This window comes from Ictalurus punctatus, chromosome 1, assembly GCF_001660625.3.
Source record: "Ictalurus punctatus breed USDA103 chromosome 1, Coco_2.0, whole genome shotgun sequence".
In the NCBI taxonomy this organism is placed as follows: domain Eukaryota; kingdom Metazoa; phylum Chordata; class Actinopteri; order Siluriformes; family Ictaluridae; genus Ictalurus; species Ictalurus punctatus.
Window position 1 is genome coordinate 36,366,568 of NC_030416.2, and position 23,930 is coordinate 36,390,497.

Below are 23,930 nucleotides of genomic sequence, written 5' to 3' on the forward strand. Positions count from 1 at the left end.
AAACTCAATTTGCAAAGCTGATTAAAAGCTGGAAAACCAGATGTGTTGACAGCTGGATTTTTTGGATCCTACCGCAGATGTTCTAGCTCTGCTACTGTGAGTAAATGAATGTGATGCGTCTGCATGTGACGTGGTGCGGCTGGGTTTCGTTTAGCTCGATGCTTCTTTGCTAGCATGCTGTAGCGTTACGGTGCTGAGAAATGTTGTGTTTTTACCTGAGAATGAAGATTGGCTTTCTGATTGATTATATTATTGAGGATAGGAAGGCACAGGATCCTTCAGGAGGAGCCGGAATTGACTGACCTTTGTCATGAAAATGAATTAATCAATGAATGTTTAGAACGCTTTTTATATAGTTACAGTGAGGAGTTTTATTGCGAGATGGCTTTCCTACTCGTTCGCGATCGAGCACCATTTGGTGATTAGTCTGCACGAATACACTCGACTTAACATTAACCAGTTAGTAGTGGTTAAATGAATCACTGAGCAACTCAGACACCTTGCTGTTTTGGGAACGCTTGGTTTTTCTGCCATGCTAACTCCTCTACAATTCTTTCTACCACAGCTGGAGTGTTCCCTGAAGACTTCTCCATCTTGGCCACCCTCAAACCCAAAGCTGGTCTCCAGTCCTTCCTGCTGTCCATCTACAACGAGCTCGGCGTCCAGCAGCTCGGCTTGGAGGTCGGACGTTCTCCCGTCTTCCTTTACGAAGACCAGACAGGCAACCCTGCGCCCGAGGAGTACCCTCTGTTCCGCACCCTCAACCTGGCTGATGGAAAGTGAGTGCAAACATCGCGGTCATTGACCTAGCTGTATCTTAGGAGACTGTTAGTGTAGCTCCTTTTGCAGTGCTAGCTTAGCTGTGTCTCTTTCTATAGAGTGTGTTCCAATAGTTGAGCTGTAACTCTGAGCCTCTTCCAAAGCCAGTGTTAGTTTAGCTGTGACTTATAAGGCTATGTTGATAGGAAGAATTAGCTTTGCCGTGCTAATAAGGCTCAGCTGTGTCTTATAAACTCTTAACCACAGTCGGTGTTAGTTTAGCTTTTTTTTTTTTTTTTTACGATGCTGTTTCCACAGCCAGTGTTAGCTTAGCTGTGACTCTCTGTTGATAGGTAATGTTTAGCCGTACATCTAAGGCTCTTCTCAAAGATGATATTAGCTTAGCATTATTATGATGCTTGTTCCAAAGGCGGTATTAATTTATCTTTGTCATCTAAAGCTCTTTAAACACACCATTTAGCAGTGTACGTTCCAGCTTTTCCCAGCTACGTCTTATGAAGCTTTGAGCATACGCAGCGTTAGCTTAACTGCGTCTTTGTGGTTCTTTCCATACTGCTGTAATGACAGACTTCTCAGCCCTGCCTTTTCTATTCTGGGCTTTCTAAAGTTGTAATCAGAAATCACTGCCTGCATTTTTGCAAGCTTCCTTTGAATAACCACAATGCATATGATAAATGCTTAGCACGCTCACAGCAAAATTCAGATCTGTAGTTTTCCCAGAAGATGTTACACTAGACTTCACTCTTTCTAGTTTATATATATATATATATATATATATATATATATATATATATATATATATATATATATGCAAGAGGAGCTCTTTAGAATAAAAGAGACCAGCCGGGACTCCGTGAGTGACCTGACGGTAAACAGACACCCCTGCCTGTGCAGGGTTACTGCAGAGCAAAGGAAAAATGACATGACGGGGCCGGCCGATGGGGCGTGTTAAACATGACGTTTCAACCCCTGTGATCATCTCATCCAATAAAGCTTCATATTCCAAATTCCTCGCTCTGGGTAGACAGAACTGCAGCATTTCTGAACAGCAGGACATGACCAAACACACGGGCTGTCCTGAAATCTGGAGCTCATTAATTTCGCTCTAAAGTGTAAACAGACTTTGGCATTGCTTTTATGTAGTCGACCGCGCAAGACAATAGCTGAAGTGCCAGAAGTGGTGTCAGATAGCTCCTGATGGATGACTGCGGTAAAGTGGCTAACATAACCTTTTTTTTTCCCTCTCAGCATCACCCAGAATGATCAGATATATCTAATCTTGTCTATCTTTTAAACTCGGTTAGCTAGTGTAAGAGATAGCTGACTAGTACAACTATCTGGTTAGCTGGCAAGGTGGAGATCAGAATACTACCTGCCAGGTTGTGTAATGTTATGTACTGTATATTTTGGCTAACAAATATGGCTCTAACAATCCGTTAGTGAAGGCAGGACTTAAGTACTTAAACGTCATGTAGTGTTTATTATGGGCTATCTGAGAATTGTAGTCAAAGTTTGCAGCAGGGGACTTCACGACTAGGATGATCCACGATTATCACAAACCAAGAGCCAAGAAAGTGGAACAGATTTAGCAACACTTAACAACTACACGATAAGGCTTCCTGAAGAGACAAAGAAACAGCAGAGTGTACATAAACAAACTAATCGATGAGCTAACATGTAGCAGGTGAACACATGAGGGTAATCAATCAATGTCAGAACAGGGAAGGAGACAGGTGTCTTTACAGACTGGACACCAGAAAGTGGAAGGGTTGAGATTAAGGAAGATAACTGATAGAAGTTCTCCTTCAATACGTACTTAACAAGTGTATCCTTTTCGGTAATGGTAATGGATAAGATGCTCGTCTAGGTTAATGTGTCTAGGTTACTTCCTCCTCCCCAAGACCTGATGTTTACAATTACCTTCACGGCATTTAGCAGACGGTCTTATCCAGAGTGACTTACATTTATCTCATTTATTCACCTGAGAAGTTGAGGGTTAAGGGCCTTGCTCAAGGGCCCAAAAGTGGCAGGTTGGTGGTGCTGGGATTTGAACTCACGACCTTCTGATCGTATTTTCATGTCCATTTTCCTGACTTCTGCTGTCCCACTGAGTCAGGGACTCTCGATGTTGTTGAAGACCTACCGGAGGTTTGCTGAACTCCAGTGCTAGTGTAGCATATTAGGATAGTGAAAAAGACTAAAATAGCATGTACACTGTTCATTTATGTTTTTTTTTTTTTTTTTTTTAATTTTTCAGTGTCTAGAAATAGGCTATATATAGGCGGAACCGCCTACTGAAAGCATATCATTCAGTAAACTGCTAGGAAAGGTGTGTCATCTCTAAGGAAACAAAGATCTTCTGGTGGAACAAGAAGAAAAAACCGTTTCAGGAGCGTGTAATTGTCATCCAGAATTGAAACCAATGACCCAGTAGACACGGCTAAGAGTAGATGTAAAGTCGCCGTAATCAAATGGAAGTAGGGATAAAGTTTCCCTGGCAGGATTTTCTTTCACAGTTTGGACATTGAGGTCATAGGAACAGCATACTCTATGGTTTTAGATCAAATGATAAACTTTTGTCTGAATTCTTCAGGACTTGGATTGGGAATTCTGGCACGCTTGTAAGATTTAATCAAGATCCCAATAATCCATGTTCTGACTGCCCACTTCTTTGTCTCACATCTCCAGCATACTTTCCACAATGTTCATGCTGTCTGTTATGCTGACTAACCATTTGGTTTGGAGTTTAATGAGACTAATCCGTGTTGAAGGTGGAATGTGCTCAGGCCTGGAATGTGGAGTGGTTAAGGTGTAAGAGTTAGAGGACTTACATTTACCCTTCATTAGCTTGCTGTCCAGTGACCTCCCCATCTTGGTCCTGGAGCACCATCCAGTAGTGCAAAGTTTTTGGAATTTAAATTGTAGTCTTGTTTAGGAGAATGTTTAGTGCCATGGTTCTCAGAGGTGAGTACATCCAGGAGATCTCTAAGTGGATCACTTGTTTTAAAACATGGATTTTATTAAAACAAACAAGCCGGAAAAATATATGCAACAGTCAGTGTGCTTTAGTCATAGAGTCTCCAGGAATCCCACAGTGTACTGAAACAGGTAGCATCCAAACAAGTACTGAGGATGTCGATAATGGAGTGGGCCGCTTGGAGATGAAGTACAGCCCCTATACTGGTTTGGTTTGGGATACGGCCACAGTCGACAGATACTGAAGCAGAATTTATGTGGTTCATTTAACAAGAAGTATACTTTTAGACTGGTCCACTTTCAATGGTTCCTTATTCCCAATACATCAAATTCTCCAATGTAGAATATTATTATGAAGGGGCTGAACACAGAATCAGTGCTTCCCCTGCTCTAAATGAGCTTTTTATTTACCTGATGACTTGATCCAGGTGTGTTCAAGTAGGAAATACTGAAAATTGGCATCGTATGACATAGTTCAGGTCTGAGGCCGGTAAACAGCACTTTGTCCTCATACATGGCTTCTATTTCTGTTTTCCAGGTGGCATCGTGTGGCCATCAGTGTGGAGAAGAAGACTGTGACCATCATTGTGGACTGCAAGAAGAAGATTACTAAGCCCTTGAAAAGAAGTGACCATGCCAACCTCGACACCAATGGCATCACTGTGTTTGGCAGCAGGCTTCTGGATGAGGAGGTCTTCGAGGTAAACCCACTGAGTCTAGTCTGAAGTCTACTCTGAATACCAGATGACTTTGAGTATCGGTTTAAAAAATATAGATTCAAGTGATGGAATACTTGCTTATCAAAAATGTACCCTCAAAGGTACCTCCGAGATCCTAGGGGTTCATGTACCTTAATGTGGTTCTTTAAAATATGTTCCTCTTAATAAAGATAAGCGTGGCACATGGAGTAGGGGGTAGTGTTGGCACCTCACACTTTGGATTATTGTCTGCAGGGTTTCAGGCTATCCCAGTGCTTGTATAGATCTCTTCCAGTTTCTCGGGTTTCCTGCCATCACCGAAATACATGTCAGTAGGTGGATTAGCAACCCTAAATTGCCCATATGTGTAGCTGAGTGTGCAAATGGTGTCCCATCTAGGGTGTATTAATGCCAAGAGTTCCTAGGAAAGGCTCCAGACCCTAAGCCAGTTTCTGAAGATTAATGAGCACTATAACTCAAGCTAGCCTTGAGGGTACCACCATTTTTAGCATGTGTTTAACAGTGAAGAAGAGCTTGAAGTGGACAGAAAGGCAGAAGTGAATGTTCTTGATGCCTCTTGTTCAGGTGTTGTTTGCAGTTTTGGCACATTATGAGAGATGAGTGGCCTTTTCTACCCAAGGCCTTTCCTGGCCATCTTGTGCTTTAGAACCATTTAGTCTCAAGGGTGTTGAGTCTTTAAGCAGTGTTTCAGTGGTTAAGTTGTTGAGCTGTTGATTTGTGGTTCAAGTCTGAATAGAGGAGCTACTTCTGGACGCTTTAGCAAAACCTACCCTGTCTCACGCCCCAACTTCCGTGCAAGGGAGGGTATTCGATGATAAGCGGTTTGTACTGTATCCAAGTGCATATTTACAACGGCAATAAAGATGTCAGTATTCCATGGGTAGTTGAGACATGACGGGTGGACCAACTAAAGAACCACTTCCTCAGAAGAACCGAACAACTTGTTTATAAGCATGTAATAATGGAGTATGTTTCTGTAGAATACGATGTGATCTGGGTTGTCAGCTATACAGTTAGATATGTGTTTTATCATCTGCTTAGAAGGTGTTATCAGGGGCAATTAAAATAGCTGCCTGGAATCAGAATCAGAACGAGGGACTGCTGCCAGGACCGTTCCAGGTTTGGAAGCAGCGACAGGATGATGATGTAATACATTACATTTATTGTTGTTGGCTAGCAACACTCATCTCAGCTTAGTCACTGGATTGTTTGGGATGGACAAAGGTATGTTTATTCAAAAAACGGGCTAGTTAGTGTACTGTCTGAAAGATTAATTGACTTATCGGTGCCCTTTAATGGTTTGATATGTTTTTTGAAGGATTGCGGTCGCAAAACACAACACAGACCTCAGGTCTCAGATCTCCTTGAGACACTCGTGGTCAGAGGAGACCCTGTGTTCTCTCAACCTCTTATAGATAAATATAGAGACAGATTCATCCCAAATAAAGTGGGAACGCACAAGCCTTTTTGGGATTCATATTCAGGGATCGGGATGAACCTTTGAGAACTACCATCCGGTACAGGACCAACTCAGAACAAGCGACTGTTAACGCTTGAAGCGTTTCAATAAGTTTCAATAAAATGTGGTAGGTTCCAGCGTATATCCAGAAATGCAAGAAATGTTCATGTTTCAGTTCAGACCATGAAATAAGAACTAAATACAGGAACTGAAGGTCTCAGAGCACAGAATTAGAGGAACTTCTGACAACCCTCACTGTTCTTCAGCCTTGAAGGGTTCGTAGCTTCCAAACACGGTTTCACTTGAAGGTTCTCACAGAGAGCCAGCTAAAGAACCATCACATGGTAGGATCGATCCAAGGAATTCACAGTAGCCAATCGTTAGCATTAACGACTTTACAGAATTATGACTTAGCATAAAATCTGGAGGGATGTACTCAGAGCAGTGTATAAAATGCTGATGCTGCTTTTTTTTTTTTGTCCTTTTGGGTTGAAGGCCTTAGTTTTGACTTTCTGAACGATTTATTAAAGCTTTGCAGGAATATTTTTTGTGTAGAACTGTCTCGCCACGTGGACTGCAGGTGCTTTAAACGTTGGAAAAGAAAAGCAGCTAAAACTTAAATTGGATAAATCCCGGTGTTTTGCCGCGCTTTACAATAAACATTGCTTACTCTGCCCTGCTTTTAGCGTAAATTATGACCTCTATAAAAGATAAAAATGTCAACGCCAATTCTCTTCTTGTTCACTGCTTCGAGGAATTTGGTGTTTGGCTAAAAAGAGCTTGCGTGTATTTGTGTGTGTTGGCTGGGAGCGCCGGGACGATTCTCAATTAGCGTTCTCCCAGAAAACATCTGTGGCGCTTTTAAGGAAGGGAAAATAAAAACAGTCTGACGTCTCCACTCACTTGTGATTACAGTTGGGAGGGGAGAAAAACTTCAAAGGAACTTAGCTTTAATTAATAGCAATCAGGTGAATTTTCATTTATGATGACTCTTTGCTAAAGTATAGTTTGTACGTAGCGTTTAAGGGCGAAAGCTGCTGCTGCAGTCTTTGTACTTCACGACGTGGAAGTGGTGGCAAATCCTCTTAACGTAAGGAACACTTAAAAACGCCGGAGTTGTGTTATTACTAGATTTCTTTACGGTTCTCCTGGATGTCAGAGAGCGGAGTGTGTGGGGGAAAACACCCGTTCAGTTTAAAGGGTGGTACACAATGGCTGCTTGTCACGTGGGTTTGAAATGTGTTGCGCTTGTGTGAGGAGAATGGTCGCTCAGACCCGGGGGTCAGCGTTTGTCCGTGAAGCGAAAAGTTTGTTTAAGGCGATGGGGGTGGTGAAAATGTGAAGTGGGGAGGTGGGTGGGGGGGATTGATGGTTGCCTTCTAACTGGAGTCTTGATTTCTCTAACCAGCGATTCATTTGTCCTTGTTCTTGGTGGTGTTGTTTTGATTTCGATCTTGTTTTCTTGGCGAATGTATCCTGAGATAAAACTCGAATTCATGCTGTTTTACACAGACGGCGGTTCTGCTCCTGAAATTACTGACAGATCTTGTCAGTGGGATCCCAAAGCCTGGTGGGATGTGTGCTTGATCCGCATGCCAAAGAAAGGAGTGGTTACCCGAAAAAAATGTCATCTTTTTCTTTTCTTTTTTTTTCCATAGGGAAGTATAGTATAGCCCTGTAGTACATTCTTGCCTCTTCAGCGTTTCAGTCGTATGTACAGTCAAACTCCAGTCTTAATCTTTCAATTCATTGGCAGTCTTTCAACATTTTCTACAAAACCAGGAGTTATATACAAAAACGAATTCTTCTTCTACTACTCGGAGTAGCGTTAAACATTCCAAAAGCCTTTATTAACGTCAGGAAATAAAATGAAATGTTCTTAAATGTAATATTACTATTTGTTTGAGTCGTATTCCTTGTTATAACGTCAACTGCGTATTGTACGGTAAATTGTTCAGAGCAGCAAAGTTGATCAATCTGACCTTAAGGGTTCAACTGACTAATCTAGACATTTTATTTTGACTAAAGGGGCATAAAGTTCAACTTCAACAAAAATGTATCAATAACCAGTTCAACCAGTTTGTATAGCTTTTTTTTTTTTAAAATGACTATTATTTTTTTAAATTAAACAATATAAACATCCTAACAGCACAAATAGTCAGTTAATGTTACACATTTAACGTACAAACAGGGGATTTTTTTTTCATGATGTTTTATCACACTGTTAATGTTCTTACAGTGCTAGTGTCTTCTGTCAACAATCAGTTGAAACTAAAATGGTTTCGAATTTCCGCTTTTTAAAATAAATTTAAAAAAAAAAACCCCAACCAAACCACCGTGCAAGCCGAACGAGATCTCGACAAGCGCGTCCTTGCTGACAGACGAAAGTTCCTCGAAAAAACGGCACCGTGAAAGTGATTCACTGACTCTAATAGATTCACTGACTTTTTCTTTTGCTTGCCTCTTAAACCAACACATATTTGGAGTCCTGAGGCAGATTGGGTGTCGGTCGAGGTCTAGGAAACACAGCGCTCTCTGTTCAGCGCCGGAGAACAGGGGCACCGTCTGTCCTTTCTTCTCCAGCGCCTCTGAAGTGCACGCTGGGAAATACGGAGGAAATACCTGGTCAGCGTTCTGAAGCATTTTCGCCCCTCCTCGAAATCTAAACACGTAGGCCTTGTGCCCCTGGTTGAAGTATGCAGTGTGCTATATTTTACCTGCACCTCTCCACCCTTGGCCTCCCAAAAAAAGAACGGGCGGCCAAAATAGATCATAATTTGAGCATTATATCCCGAGGCGCTGAATATACCTCAAAGACAGGAAGGATGAATGACGGGCTTTCATCGCACTTCCATATACCTGTCCCTGTGCAGTCCGAGCCATGAGACCCGACTATTCATCTGAGGCTCACACTGCCTGTCAGGCACACTGATTTCATCCACCATTACCCTCTTACACACACTCACACACACAGCTCCAATGCCATGCCCTTAGCTTAGCCTGCTCCAGCTCAGTGCCTTTTCCTCCTGCAGAAACCGGAGGGTCATGAGTTCAGGACCCCTCGCCGAGAGGAAGGATTACACCGAGTTCAGAAACAGGAAGAGAAGCTTATCGCGGCTGCTTTCTGCAATTCTAACGTCTCGAAACAACAAACGAATTTAATATTAAGAATGACAATTTCATCTTCCAGAGCGCTTTTTACGTTAAAAAAAATTTTAGACAAAGAATAAAACAATAACGGTACAAATTAGTATTAAATAATTCCATTCAAAGCCAAATGAGGTCTTGATCAATGGCAAAAGATGTTTGTACAACAGCTAATAAATAACAAACAACATGAATCGTTCTTAATTGCAGTCTAGACATAACGAGTGAACAACTAGTTCTCAGCACATACTGGTGTACGTACAGTCCGATCGCAATAACTCACCGCTCGTTATCCGATCTGAAGCCGATCGATCGCGGTTCACGTTAGTGCGTTAAGTAAGTTTCATGAACACCAGGTAGGTTTCTTGTGTAAATGCTCCTGCGAACGATTTTTTTCCATTTATGCGTAGCTAGTTTGATAAACGAGGCTCATTATCTGTGTCTGGCTAGCAGCTTTATTTTGACTCGACACATTATGATGAGTTATACGAGGACTTAGCGCTGCACTGTTATCTATTTTAAAAGCCACTGAACTTTTTATTGAGTAAAGATTAGCGCTCCGCTGCTGGAAGGATTTATGCCCGAACGTTATTTCAAGCAATCTGCTCTTTCCCGCCGATCTTAATCACTCGGACGGTTCTTACCACGCTCCTCCCCCTCTCCGTCTCATCCTTTCCCTCGTTAAAGGCTCCCATTCGTTAAAGACTGAGTTCATTGGGTCTTGGATTCAGGCCGAGTCTGGACTTGTAGAGCTCTGCACCTCTGTCTAAAACATTTTAACCCCTAAAGTGTCCAGATTCAATTTCAGACCACAATCAAGCCCTGAATACTTGATGACATCATCACCACCATCATCATCATCATCATCACCATCATCATCACCACCATCATCATCATCATCATCATCCATGCAACCAGACAGAGTTCATCCTGTTTTTCTAAACCCTCTGATTCACTGGTAATTAAAAATGCGCCTGTGGTTTTGGAATGCTGTGGTTTGACCTGCCAGAAATGAAGGAATCTAAATCATCTCTTTAATAAAAAAAAACAAAAAACAAAAAAAACAAAACAAAAACAAACCGATGCAGTGGATAGCAAGCGGTGATCTGATCGTTGTCAGCGGTGGTGCGATGAACTGAGTCGTGCTAATATTCCGGGTCTTTAAATAGCAGAGTTTCATTCGCCGTATAGTAACGGTATTGTAGTGTAGAGTGTGTGTAAGGTGTGTACAGCAGGGACAGTCGACTCCGCGTGGCCCGGGGCAGCGGCCTATCAAACATCGCCGCTCCTTTTGAAAGAGATTGACGCCCCGAGGCCGTTGTCCTTAGAGAGATCTGTAATTACAGGCTTTTAACGTCGTGTGAATCAAGAAAAGAAAACAAGTGAATCTGATGGAACGGAAGACACTACAGCGCTGTTTGTTCTCTCTGTATTTGATGATTCATGTTTGTGCAGAAAACATCACACTGACTTCCTGTTTCAGAAAGAAGCCCTTTCATAGAGACTTTAAAGAATCAAACTAGAGCTAATATTGCTAATTCCTGATCCAAATCAGTGCTAGCATTGCTACTTTTGATATTAAACTCATGGTAGCATTGCTAATAAAAGTCACAGTGATTGCTAATCAGATGAAAGCTAACCACGTCGATCCTAAAGATACCAACGAATGAATCTAATATCAACATTGCTAAAGAGTGAATCGGATTCATAGTAACACCGCTAACTGATAAATTGAAGCTAATGCTAGCATGGCTAATCGGTGAACTATCCGGTTTAAACTTTGACTTCTGTTTACTGGAATGAACATCAAAGATTTATTAAGTATTCAGCAGCTGTTTATCTCCAGACGCTTGCACTTCAGGAACAGTTTACGTAGCAGAGCTGAAGCATCTCAGGTATTCCCTCTTGAAATGTGCTCTGTTCTCCACATGACCTTTGACCTGGATCTTGCCACAGCCTTAAATATCCCGCTAAAGCCTGGGATATGCGGGCTGATTGCCTTCAAGCGTGCCACATTTAAACGTTAAATCTTCTTTGAGGAGCCTCTATAAACTTGGCCCAGATGTTCATGAAAACTAGCGGCTTTTAGCATGTTTTATTTCTGGTCCTCGTCTCTTTCACCTCGACGTCTCCAACGTAATGGCTCACAAAATTTCAATTAGTGTGCTTTTAAAAACTGCTCTTAAATGTCCATACTCTTCATTATTAATTCTAGAGGATTTTTAAACACACATCTTTAATATTTCGATTCTATAAATGTGTACATTAATAAATTAGATTATGACATTATAGTTAGACAGCTAACATCATTTAACCTGACTCGGAGACACGCCCCCCGGTGTTACTCTGAGACACTCCCACTTGTCCAACTCATAGACACACTCGCCTATCTCAGTCAGAGGCCCACCCATCTGCCCTAATCATACAAATGCCCACCTATCTCACGTCTACAGTGAGACATGCCCACAGACAGATCCACCAGTCTCACTAACACACTTGTCTCACTCACCAGTTGTCTCACTCACAGACATGCCCACCAGTCGTCAGTCTACTAGCAGACCCTCCTTTGAGCAATTTTGAAGACTCCTCACTCTTGTATTGTATTTTCATGGATCAAATTTCCATCACACACATTCACCGAGTTCTTTCTGTGACCTTCATTTTTTTCACACTGGCATACTTTTCATTTTTGGAACAAGTCTGATGGGCTCGAACATGTGTAAGTGATTTACGAGCAGTGAGCGGCGCGGCGTGTGGAAGCGATGCTCCTGTGATTGTGTTCGGGGGGTTGGGTGTGTTCCTGACGGGGACATTTTAAGGCCGGCGAGGTCATTCAGAGTTTTTCTCTGTATTCAGGGCAGTCAAACTCACCACACTGTTAAAATAAACTCAGCAGGGTGGTGCTGGAGCCTGAGCAGAAAATCTGCAGTGGGTGTGTGCACAAACACACGACCTCGATCTGCATTTACTCAGCACGGAGACTCAGAAAGTAGTGTGGCTGAAGATGAAATGTACTTAATGTTATCCCAAACATATGGATATGTTTATGAGGGCCTATGTATGAAGTATCATTAGTATCCTTAGTTTTGCGCTAAAGATGCTAACAAGTAAGGGACGCTTATAGCTTGGTTGTGCCTGGCTAGTCTTGGATAAGCTGGACCTTACTTGGAACCGCATAGTCTGGACTAAGCCTCGCTGGTCTTGGTTGAGTGCTGGATAGGCTTAGGTAGGATGTTCTGGATCTGTTAAGGACTGGCTAGTCCTGCCTAAGTCTTGTTGGTTTGGTGAGGTCTTGGGACATGCTTGGCTTGGCTAGGTCTGGCTAGTTTAGTATCGCATAAATTGCAATGCCTAAGTCATCACACTCTTACCTCCAGCAACTTGGTTGGGTGGTTCTTGTGCTTTCTGTTATCTATTTAAAAAATGAATGAAAGGTTGTAGCAGAGCTAAGAATAGTTCTGGTGGCCATCTTGAAGGTGTGAAAGAAAAAGATGTGTGAGAGGATGAGAAAGAAGGTGACTGAGGGCAAGAGACTCAGAGAGACAGAAAAAAAGAGTGTGGTGTACCATATATACCAGCGGTGAAGAAAGGAGCAGGCCAAGACATGCCCTGAGTCCTGTGTGTGTGTGTGTGTGTGTGTGTGTGTGTGTTTTACTTAAACACACTAAATGTTTGACAGCTATTACAGCACCATCCCCAAGAGTACTCACAAGACACACTGTTAACCCTTGTTTGGTCCTGTTAAGTTCTTGCAAAACATAGGATTGTGCTAAGAGGCGCTAGCTAAACATTAGTTGGTCAGTCAGAACTGAGGTTGAATTCTGAGTGAAATTTAGTATTTTTTAAAGAGGAGCGCATGTTTCTGCAGACGGTTTTCCACAGAAATCCTGTCATGTTAGCTCATGTTAGCCCCGTGAAATTAGCCCTGAAACATTTATGAAGATCCTTTCAGAAATCCTGTCAGATTAGCCAGTATTATCTATCTAGCTAGCGTTGTTTGGATTACAAACATTTCTAAATTTGACCCCCTCTTATAAATCCCCTCAGGTTAGCTCCTGCTATTTCGCTAGTGCTAGCAATGGAAATGAATAACAATATATGAATATGACTTAGGAATCCTCTCATAAAATCCTGTCAGGTTAGCTATTGTTAGCGAGCTAGTGTTATAAGCGCAGATTATGAATATTTAGGAATATGATTTAGGACTCCTCTCAAAGATGCTGTCAAGTTAGTTGATTTTATCTGGCTAGCGAACATTAGCGGAACAATTAAGATCATTTGTGAAGGGATTCATGAATCCTGTCAGGTTAAGTTTAAGTGTAGCTAGCTAACATGAGCTGTGCAGATTATAAACATTTATGAATTTGAATTTGTTTATAAATCCTTAGTTAGCTAGTGTTATGACTGCAGTCTCTAAACATTTGCTAATGTAAGTTTGGAATCCTCTCATAAATCTTGTCTGGTTAGCACATGTTAGCTAGCTAGCCTTAGAATTGCAGATTATAAGCATGTATGAATATAATTTAGGAATGTGTAATATTATGTGTAATATATATGTGTACACAAATATGTGTAAATCCCGTCAGATTAGCCAGTGTTAGCAAGCTAGCTAACAAAATCTGTGGTAATATGTCCGCATATGTGAGTAGCATTGATTTCTTTACCCAGATATGCACCGTGCTGTTTGTGTGTGTGTGTGTGTGTGTGTGTGTATCATACCTAGTTATCATAAGAGCAGGTGTTCCTCCGTCCTGATGGAACATGTTTAATTTCAGCCCCTATAAACCGTAGAGCAGTAATTTACCGAGTCTCGTTTTCCATGTGCGTCTGACGGAAATGTGTAATATTGCTCGAACGCATGCTTATCAAACATGATTTACGGTGTTGCGGACCGTCATCTTGTCCCCGCGGTATCCTTCCTATTACAGAGTTTGTATCGCATGTCATTAAACGTAAGGAATTAAACACCCGTCTGTCTCCCTCTGTCCCTCGCAGGGTGATCTCCAGCAGCTGCTGATCGTTGCTGACCCGAAAGCGGCGTTTGATTACTGTGAACACTACATGCCCGACTGTGACACGCCTCATAAAGACACGCTGCAAGCTCAGGAACCGGAAGAAGAGGTCAGTATCGGCATAGCCTAAATGACCTTCAGGAACACGGATTAATGAAAGATTACAAATAAAACGAGCAGTATTACCTTACAGGGGTGCGCTAATATACTGATATTTTCACTGTGATGAGAAAATCTTAAACTGTTATATCGTTAAGAGCTAATGGGAATGTAGAAATACTGTTTCTCTGAATGTTACATTAAAAAAAAATAAAAAAATTCCCTTATCTTAAAAATCTTGTAAAATGACAACATGTGGCGTAATTTTTTTTAATGATGTAATTAATTATGCTTATACCACAGGCACTGAAAATGTCTAATTGGCTGGGACGTCTTGTGGAATGTCTCAATCAGCTCTCAAGTTCAGTAGTCAGGGCACTGATTAGGGAGTCGGCCATTTTAAGGGCAGTCTCAATCTGAAAATACTTCCAGTGCACTGGAACATTCGATCCCTAAAAAAATCCCATAATGCACCGGAAAAAACTAGGAAGCATCGATGCTTACTACGTTCCCTTACTGGGAATGACGTCATGTTTTCTGAAGCGTCTCCGCTCGAAAAAAATGGCTCTCTCGACAAACTCTTTGTTGTAGCTCTCGAATGATTACTTACGTCATTTTTTCCATATCCGGTTTGTTTGAGTCTAACGACTTTTACGTATTTACTGATTTTCTTTTTTTTTTAAATCCACTACCTTGCCTATGATCCTGCTTGATATATTATGACAGAAATACGTATGATTAAGCTAACACATTTATATGACACCACACCAGGATATTTCTTGGTGACGTTTTACAACGCGAGTACGTAGTCATGTCGCTGGAAATCCGCTGTCCCAGTACGTAGTCAGACTGCTTCCTTGCCAGTGCCCCAACTAATATACATGATCTACTGATTCACCAGGCACTGAACTGGGGAGCTGGTTGAGACATATCCTTGGTTAAACGTTCAGTCACAAGCCTAAATCAGCGCTCGTTATGCTGGGTAACCATGACAACGATCATCAAGTAGCTGTTGTATAAGCAAGATAAACATGCCAGTGTCAGGAAACTCCATCTTCCTGGTATTAGTATGCTTTGGGTGTATTATTTCGCTTATACCACAGCTACTTTTATTGTTGTCATGGTTACAAGTTTTCAATGCATACCTGTTGGCCAATCAGTAACTCTCTATTGCTGTGGAATTAGCATAGATAGAAGTATCATTAAAAAGCCATTTCCAGATGCCGCATGTTGTCATACTATAAGATGTTAGGGGTAACATCGAGAGCAGACAATGTTCTAGCAGTTTTACATGGCATTGTATGTATTATATGGTGTTTTATAAAGAAATGCAAACTTTACACAAGGTATCAAACATATAGTATTGATTTCTACAATTATTAATATTGGGTTTTTACCAAAGTACCACAATTTCATTTCAAAACTGCCGGTTTACAAGTTTCTCCTTAGACTCATGAGCCTTCTGCTTAAGAATGAACACATCTCCTGTCTGGTCATGTAGAGTCATGTTCTTGTATGGCTCAGGTGTTTTTTTTTCCCCTTTGGGATGATGTACTGCGCCATGTACTGGAACGCAAACAGGGAGCTCCTCTGTTGATGAACTGCTGAAGATATTCTGGCAGCGAGGGCAGTGTTTCTCATGGTTTTATTCTGCTAATGCATTCTGCAGATTCTCAGCTACTGTATATCCATATCCGGGGAAGACGTTTCAGCACGTGCCGTATAAACGCAGCCAGCAGCAGCTGCAATTACGGTGTTTTATTGTGCCGAGTGTGAAAACGACAGTTTGCTTAGTCATGAATTTAAACTCGGTGTTCAAGGTTTATTATATTGAATACCGCCATCTGTAGGGTTGTAAGAATTTAAGTTCAATGTTTATTCAAGGACTAGATATTGACATGCAACGGTAACTTGACGTGAAGCATGTGGCTGGTCTCTGTTGAGTCTTGAGATCTTAAATCAGTTTGGCATTGTAATATCTGAACAGTATGAGCAGAATGTGCTCTTGTGGTACTTGTATGGATCCGGAATGTACAGTTGCATCTTCCGTGATGTTCCGGCAACGTTCTATTGTGACGGGACCAGAACCACATGCAAGTGTTAAGCTGTCAACAGATGCAGATGTTGATTTGATTTCTGATTCTGATGCTGAAACAGCAATAAGGATCATCCATCCATCCTTAGTGGATTGCTAGTGTGAGACATGTTATTATACTGTGATGACTTGATTGGAATTAGCTGGTATTGATTGGTTTATCCGGGCCTTGCTTGGTTTATCTGGGTCTGGTTAGACCTGACCCAGCCTTGCTGTGTTTGGCTGAGACTGTGTAGCCTTTACTAAGCCTAGCTGGTCTTGGATGGGTCTTGGCTAGAATTGACTAGGTCTTTCCTTGCTTGGTTGAGTTGTCCTAGACTTGACAGGGCTTTGTTGTGCTTGGATGGGTCTTTTAGATGTGATAAGACTCTACTGGGCATAACCGGGTCTGGCTATCCATGGATAGACCAAATCTTATCTTGGGCCTTGCTAGGATGTGATAGGACTGGCCAGTGACTAGGTCTTGCAGATTGGGGGTTTGGTTGTGCCTGGCTAGTCTTGGATAAGTTGAACCTTAGTCGGAACTGCATATTCTTGACTAAGCCTTGCTTGTCTTGGTTAGGACTGCCTAATCTTGACTAAGCCTTGCTGCACTTGGTTGAGTTCTGGATAGTCTTGGGTAGTACTTGCTGGGTTTGCCTAGGTCTTGTTGGTCTAGTGAGGTCTTAGGACCTGCTGGGCTTGGCCAGGTCTGGTAGACTTGCATAGTCTTTGCTAATTTTGTGTGGACTGTGCAGTCTTGACCATGACTTGATCTTGGCTGGGTTTGGCTGGGATCTGGTAGACCTAGATAATGTGTAGGACTTTCTGCTTTTGACTAGTCTTGTTCTGGATAATGACAAGGCCATGCTGCTGTTGGATCTTGTTTGGGCTTTGCCTTTGGACTTTGTAGACCTGGATAATATTTATGTCTTGCTGGTTATGGACTTATTTGTGCCAGGCTAGCATTGCCTAGCCCTTAGTGGAATTGGCTGGACCGGGCTAGTCTTTGCTAGCCCATGCTGGGCTGGTTTAGGTCTGGACAATATTGACTAAGCCTGGCTAGGCTATTTTGGACCTTGAGCTCGCCAAAACATGACCAAGATGAATCCAGCCAGTGCAAAGAAGCCAGTTTGAACAGTTTTAAAAGTGCATGATGGATTAAAGACGTCAGGCTCTAAATTGTGTTCATCTGTAGCGTCACTGCTGTCGCTACAACTTCCTGTGCAGGGGTGGAAGAGTGACAATGGGTCAGAACTAATAAATACAACTCACATCTAACAGCTTCAATTTTTTTGGATAGAGCAAAACTAATGGAGTCTGTCCTTTTCAGGCATAGTACATATGTTCAACCCTACATTCATTGATTATTGTATATCATAATGAATGAATAAATGCGTATTTTATGTAATTCCTGTATGCATTTGTATACACCAGCTTTTGAATGACCTACTGATTCAATCCAAACTATAATAGACTCTCTTTTTACAGTTTACACACTCTCATACTGTACAAAGCTCATTTTCCATAACACATTAAAGCTATACATTGCATATACAGGTCCCTGTGATCTCACTGCTTTTGGAAGTGATGTTTCTCGTCTAGAAATATCCAGGGCCTTTTTTATAAAGCTTTAAACAGACATCTGTGCTCTTTTCTACTTTAATTATCCGCTTAATTACCATGAGTCCAACCAGCCTGATTCTCTCTCTCTCTCTCTCTCTCTCTCTCTCTCTCTCTCTCTCTCTCTCTCTCTCTCTCTCTCTCTCTCTCTCTCTCTCTCTCTCTCTCTCTCTCTCTCTCTCTCTCTCTCTCTCAGAATCAGGTGGCAAATGCTGCAAAAGTCCAAACATTTATAATGTGTTGTTGTTGTTTTTTTTGGGAGTAGAAGTGGGCGATATGACAAAAAATAATAAATCTCGATTCTCACAGACATTTCTCCGATACACAGTATGTATCGTGATGCAAAAAAAAAAAAAAAAAAATAGATTAGGTTTGACAATACCTGCATTGTGTTTGTATTAAATTTTTTTATATGTAAGTAAATAGCATTTTTATTTATAACAAACAAACAAACAAATATTGAACACTGAAAAGTACATTTTAGTACATTTTAAAGATAAAGTATAAAAAAAAAGTTTAGTATCAAATCGGCTGCTTTCGGTCATTTTGTAATACATTGTGTTTTTAAATTTATAAACCGACATCCATGATATCTCAGAAAAACATATTGTGCGTAAATGATCACAATATTGATATTCAGTGGTCCTATCGCCCAGCTCTACTCTGAAACAGACGTTCTTGAAGAAAGCATTATCTCATCGCGTGGGAGTAAAGTGTGATGCTTTGACACTGCTGGACCACAGATGCACTCAGATGATGCTTTCAAAATGAATGAATTATTTAATCATGAATTAATAAATTAGTCATGTCAGAACAGTGTGACGTCTACGCTAACACTATGTAACATCCAGCTGGTCTTGTTACATCAGAAGAAGAAGTGTTTTGGGTTATATTTGATACACTTTACTAACCTTCCTCTGACCTCATTTCCTCCTTCTGTCCAGTACGCACCTGCAGTAGATTATGGAGAGTCGTACGATTACTATGACGCAGCGATTCCCACCGACACGCCAAATGAATTTTCCGAGTCTCAGGTAAAAAGAAAAAAGAAAAAATAAAAACCCGACAAAACGCAAGAAATCTAAGTGGTGCATGCCTGCGGTTGTCAGTGTGGTGTCTGCTTGTCATGTGACTTCCCTTGTCCTCATCTCGAGTGTTATTTGTTGACATCTTGACAGTTATCAGACTACTATCCACCTGAGGGAACAAACATCTCTCTCTCTCTCTCTCTCTCTCTCCCTCTCTCTCTCTCTCCATGCTAGCTTCTGACCTTTGTTCTTGTGTCATATCTTGCTTGCTTGATCCTGATGTTTTGATGTGTTGTGTCTTTTGTCCCTGTGTCACCATCACCCTCCCTCCAGCGAGTGAAGCGTAGTGTCTCCAAATCCAAGAGGACGACAAAGTCCGCTAAGTCCAAACCCAAGCCTACGTATAAGTACCCGGCCTCGATAAAGAAATCTCCTAAAACTTTAGCTTCTAAGAAGACGAGAGATGGTTTCCAGGCAACAGCACCAGCAAGGAAGCCTGGTACAAGGGTAAAAGACAAAAAAAAAAAAAAAAGACGTAGTCCAACTACGATGGCATGGAGATCTCTCCTCTTCTCCGTTCCTCCTTCTCTTTTCTACTGAGGGAGATCTCCGATGCCCGTCCTCTAATCTGAGCAGAAAGTCAGATAGTTCTAGAGGCCTGTCGATCACCCTATAGTGTGCACGTCTGTTAATCCTTTCTTTCTCGTTCTTCCTTCTCCTTCTCTTTCACTCTGACGCCCGCTTCAGCTAAACAACTTAGACGGCGAGTTCTATACTGAAACTGAACTTGACTACGGGACTGTAGATGCTTCTCAGACTCAGTCTCCTGATGCCACTCCCGGACCCAACGAGGTAAATGTGTCACTTTTTCAATGTTTTTTCTTTTTTTTTCTTTTTAAAGAATGACCCAGGCTTTAGAAAGTGGATTAGTCCTGGGAGAGTATGAGTCTAAAGCCTAGCAACTGGAAAATAATCTGGTATGAAATGGTGAAAACCAGAGACAGTTCAGAATGATTGTTCTGTGGTTTTTCTGTCCTGGTTGACCAAAAGCAATCCACTTTGTATGTCCATGTATTTCAACATGCTCATCATCTCAGTGGATTGTCTCTGCTGTGTGTCTTGCTTTCTGTTGTCCATGTCAATTACAGCTGCGAAATCTCTTAATACATGATAGAATTGCTCAGAAATGCAAAGTTAGCTACATTAGAAATACCTAACTAGTAAACTAAGAGTATCGAGCATGGGGCAGTGGTATCTCTGGGGCTCTGGGTTACTGATCAGAAGGTCAGGAGAAGGTCAAGCCCCAGCACTGCCAAGCTATCACTGTTGGGCCCTTGAGCAAGGCCCTTAACCCTCAACTGCTGAGATGTATAAATGAGATAAAAGTAAGTCGCTCTGGATAAGAGCGTCTGCCAAACGCCGTAAACGTAAATATTTCTTTTTGGCAAATATTCAGCATTCTCCATTAAGGAATGAAACCATGCTAGTTTTTTCTCATCAGATCGTCTCTGTAACAACGAAAATGTATTTTTAGGACAAAGTCAGCATTCTTGGTTACCCAGTTGTCCTGTCTTATCCACATGTGACTGATTTTAAAAGCTCAGTAGGATCAAATAGTACTGTTCAAGACTAATAGTTCAAATAGTGCCTCAATAAAGCAGAACTGCGTTCTGCGTAACTGCGCTAGCCGGGCTAGCGGTACCAGCTATATGCCGTGTTCAACTAAAGCTCATAACTGGGAATTTCCAACCTCCTGCTAAAGAAAACGCCCCCTCGGCTACTCGGAAAAGTCTCCTCAACCCCGAGCTCAGCAGGTCAGCATGCCCGCTCACACCGTCACCTGTAAATAAAACACCACTTCACTGATGTACGTGAGTTTCTAATCATATTTACTGTAGATCAATCAACATAGACGTATCAGGTATAGATTTCCGTAACACTGCCTGTACAGTCCGCAGTCCTGAGAACGCAAACACATCATGGATTCTGTCGTGTTAGCTGGCTAGCGTCCTGCTAATGAAATCGCTAACATGTTTTCATGGATGCAGTCAGGTTTCTTTTTCCCCGCTTTGTAATTTGAACGCTCAGATTTTCCAGTTCAGTCGAACACAGCAACGCTAGCTGGATTAGCTGCTAGCCTCGGGTTAGCCACGGACACAATGACTTAGCAGAACATCCTTCGGAGATCTTTTCCCGAGGACTTGAAACAGCTTTGTGTCACCAAGCGAAGCTGAATCGTTCATCAGAGTAATAAAACCCTGAAACTTTTATTAGAAATGAGCCAAATGCACAATGCAGTGCTTTTTTTAAACAATTTATTTCATTTCGTTGTAACGTTTGTAATATTTGGGCTGTTAACGGATCACCCGAACAATACGCATAACAGTTTGCTGTTTTGCCTCAGACGTGCCTTTTCAGACTTCATGTATTTGTGTCTTTCTTCACATTTAAGCAGGCTTAGTTAATTCCTCAGGATCGTTATGCTTTATGTGAAAAAGACAGGGATATGTCAGAGTCTGTCACTGTCAGAGAAAAGCAGTAGAACTGCCTCTAATGAAATATAATGCTCTGTAAGTACCCGAGGTAACACTTTATTTGTCCCTGAGTAAACTTGCACATTATTCCTGGCCCATGTTCAATGACTCTACTCTAATTATGTTTGGGAATAAAATGACACCTTCAAAAGATGTGGAGTTTATTAAAGGAGTCACTGATTGATCTTCTGGGACAATAAAAGTGCGACCTGTCGCTTCAGACTTCACCTTGCTGTAATTCATTCATGTACATTCATGCAAAGTACTTATTTGACTGTTCTCTGCAGTAGAACATGAATACAGCAGTCTTAACTGCTTAACTAACCGCCATTTTTATATCGCTCGCCTCCCCTCCCCCTTTTTGTCCCGCCTCTCTCTTCATTCCTCCTTTCCATTCTTTCACCTCCTCTTTCCTCACGTTCCCTCACCTCCTCTTTCCTCCCGTTCCCTCACCTCCTCTTTCCTCCCGTTCCCTCACCTCCTCTTTCCCTCACCTCCTCTTTCCTCCTGTTCACTCACCTCCTCTTTCCTCACGTTCCCTCACCTCCTCTTTCCTCACGTTCCCTCACCTCCTCTTTCCTCCCGTTCCCTCACCTCCTCTTTCCTCCCGTTCCCTCACCTCCTCTTTCCTCACGTTCACTCACCTCCTCTTTCCTCACGTTCACTCACCTCCTCTTTCCTCACGTTCCCTCACCTCCTCTTTCCTCCCGTTCCCTCACCTCCTCTTTCCTCCCGTTCCCTCACCTCCTCTTTCCTCACGTTCCCTCACCTCCTCTTTCCACCTATTCCTACACCTCCTCTTTCCTCCCGTTCACTCACCTCCTCTTTCCTCCCGTTCCCTCACCTCCTCTTTCCTCACGTTCCCTCACCTCCTCTTTCCTCACGTTCCCTCACCTCCTCGTTTCTCCCATTCCCTCACCTCCTCTTTCCTCACGTTCACTCACCTCCATTTCCCTCCCGTTCACTCAACTCCTTTTTCCTCCGGTTCCCTCACCTCCTCTTCCTTCCGTTCACTCACCTCCTCTTTCCTCCCATTCCCTCACCTCCATTTTCCTCACGATCCCTCAACTCTTCTTTCCTCACGTTCCCTCACCTCCTCTTTCCTCCCGTTCCCTCACCTCCTCTTTCCTCACGTTCACTCACCTCCTCTTTCCTCCCGTTCACTCAACTCCTTTTTCCCTCCCATTCCCTCACCTCCTCTTTCCTCCCGTTCCCTCACCTCCTCTTTCCTCCCGTTCACTCACCTCTATTTCCCTCCCGTTCACTCAACTCCTCTTTCCTCCCATTCCTTCACCTCCTCTTTCCTCCTGTTCACTCACCTCCGCTTCCCTCCCATTCCCTCACCTCCATTTTCCTCCCGTTCCCTCACCTCCTCTTTCCATCACTCACCTCCCTTCTCCCTTTTTGTGCCTCCTCTCTCTTCATTTCTCCACTTCCTCTTTCCTCCTCTCTTTTACCTTCTCCTCCTCTTTCCTTTCCTCTCTTTCTCTCTTTTCCACACCGATCCTTCCTCTTTTCCACTCCTACATATAACCTGCCTTTGCCCTTTTCTTCCTCTTCGCTGCCCATCCTTTCCCTTCTTTTTACTCCCTTAATTTTACTTCCTGTTTCCTCTTTTCCCCTTCTGCCCCTTTTCCCTCCTCTTACCTCCTCCCCTCACCCTCTCTTTCTCCCCTGCTACTGCAATGCTTGGCAATAATAAGGCTGTGGAAGAGGGGATTGTGGGTAATTCAGACACCGAGCTGCCCCACGCTGCTGTGGACCCCACAATCGCCCCCGAGCACAACGAGCCCAGCGCCACAGCAGGAGCGGACGCGTACGACTTTAAGGAGTACGACCTTAAGGAGTACGATGTGGGCGAGCTTGACAAATCTCACTATGACTTTGGCGAATATGATGAGTTTGGCAACGCGGGCCCAAACCCTGTACCCAATTACGAGGACGAGTTTGGGCCTGCCGTGCCTGCTGAGACCGGCACAGAAGAAACGCAAGTCAAATCAGACGTAAGTATCACGACGTGTGATCAAACGTAGTGTGTGTGTGTGTGTGAGTGTGTGTGTGTGTGTGTGTTCACATTGCTTGGTGCGATTCTAACAAGACGCTTGGCATGACGAATCCATCGCTGTCATGTTAATGTAAGTCTGGATGAGTTTAATGCTGCAAATTCAATTTAATTTGGCATTCGGCGGACTTTCTAGCATGACCTGTAACAAATACGGTATAGAAAATGACATGTGCTCAGTGTTGCTCGTTGTCTGAGGCTACAAGGCGACTGTAGCAAGAAATAAGGGACGCTTATAGCTACCAGTTTAGCTTCCTTCAAAATGCATCACTAAATCACCTGGCTCCGTTCGGAACCGCGTCATCGTCCGAGAACAGTCTCCGCCTTCGCACTTTGTGCCACGCCCCCTACCTGAGTCTGAATGACACCAAACTGTCGTAAGTGATTTATTCAAAACGGTGCTCCGGTGCTGGCGCT

The 23,930-nt window shown here is 42.6% G+C and overlaps 1 protein-coding gene across 7 annotated transcripts in view; it reads left to right on the forward strand.

Moving 5' to 3' along the window:
- The window catches only part of col11a1a (collagen, type XI, alpha 1a), a 118,354-nt gene that overhangs the window by 9,542 nt on the left and 84,882 nt on the right, over window positions 1-23,930 (forward strand). The window contains exons 3-8 of one of the 7 annotated variants that reach the window (XM_017470521.3): window positions 566-779; window positions 4,295-4,457; window positions 14,077-14,202; window positions 18,834-18,923; window positions 19,665-19,769; window positions 23,155-23,454. In XM_017470521.3, coding sequence (XP_017326010.1) covers window positions 566-779; window positions 4,295-4,457; window positions 14,077-14,202; window positions 18,834-18,923; window positions 19,665-19,769; window positions 23,155-23,454 — 998 coding nt within the window. Of the gene's footprint in view, window positions 1-565; window positions 780-4,294; window positions 4,458-14,076; window positions 14,203-18,833; window positions 18,924-19,250; window positions 19,425-19,664; window positions 19,770-23,154; window positions 23,455-23,930 lie in introns of all 7 variants that reach the window. The other 6 variants (XM_017470608.3, XM_017470687.3, XM_017470764.3 and 3 more) reach the window with 6 other exon arrangements.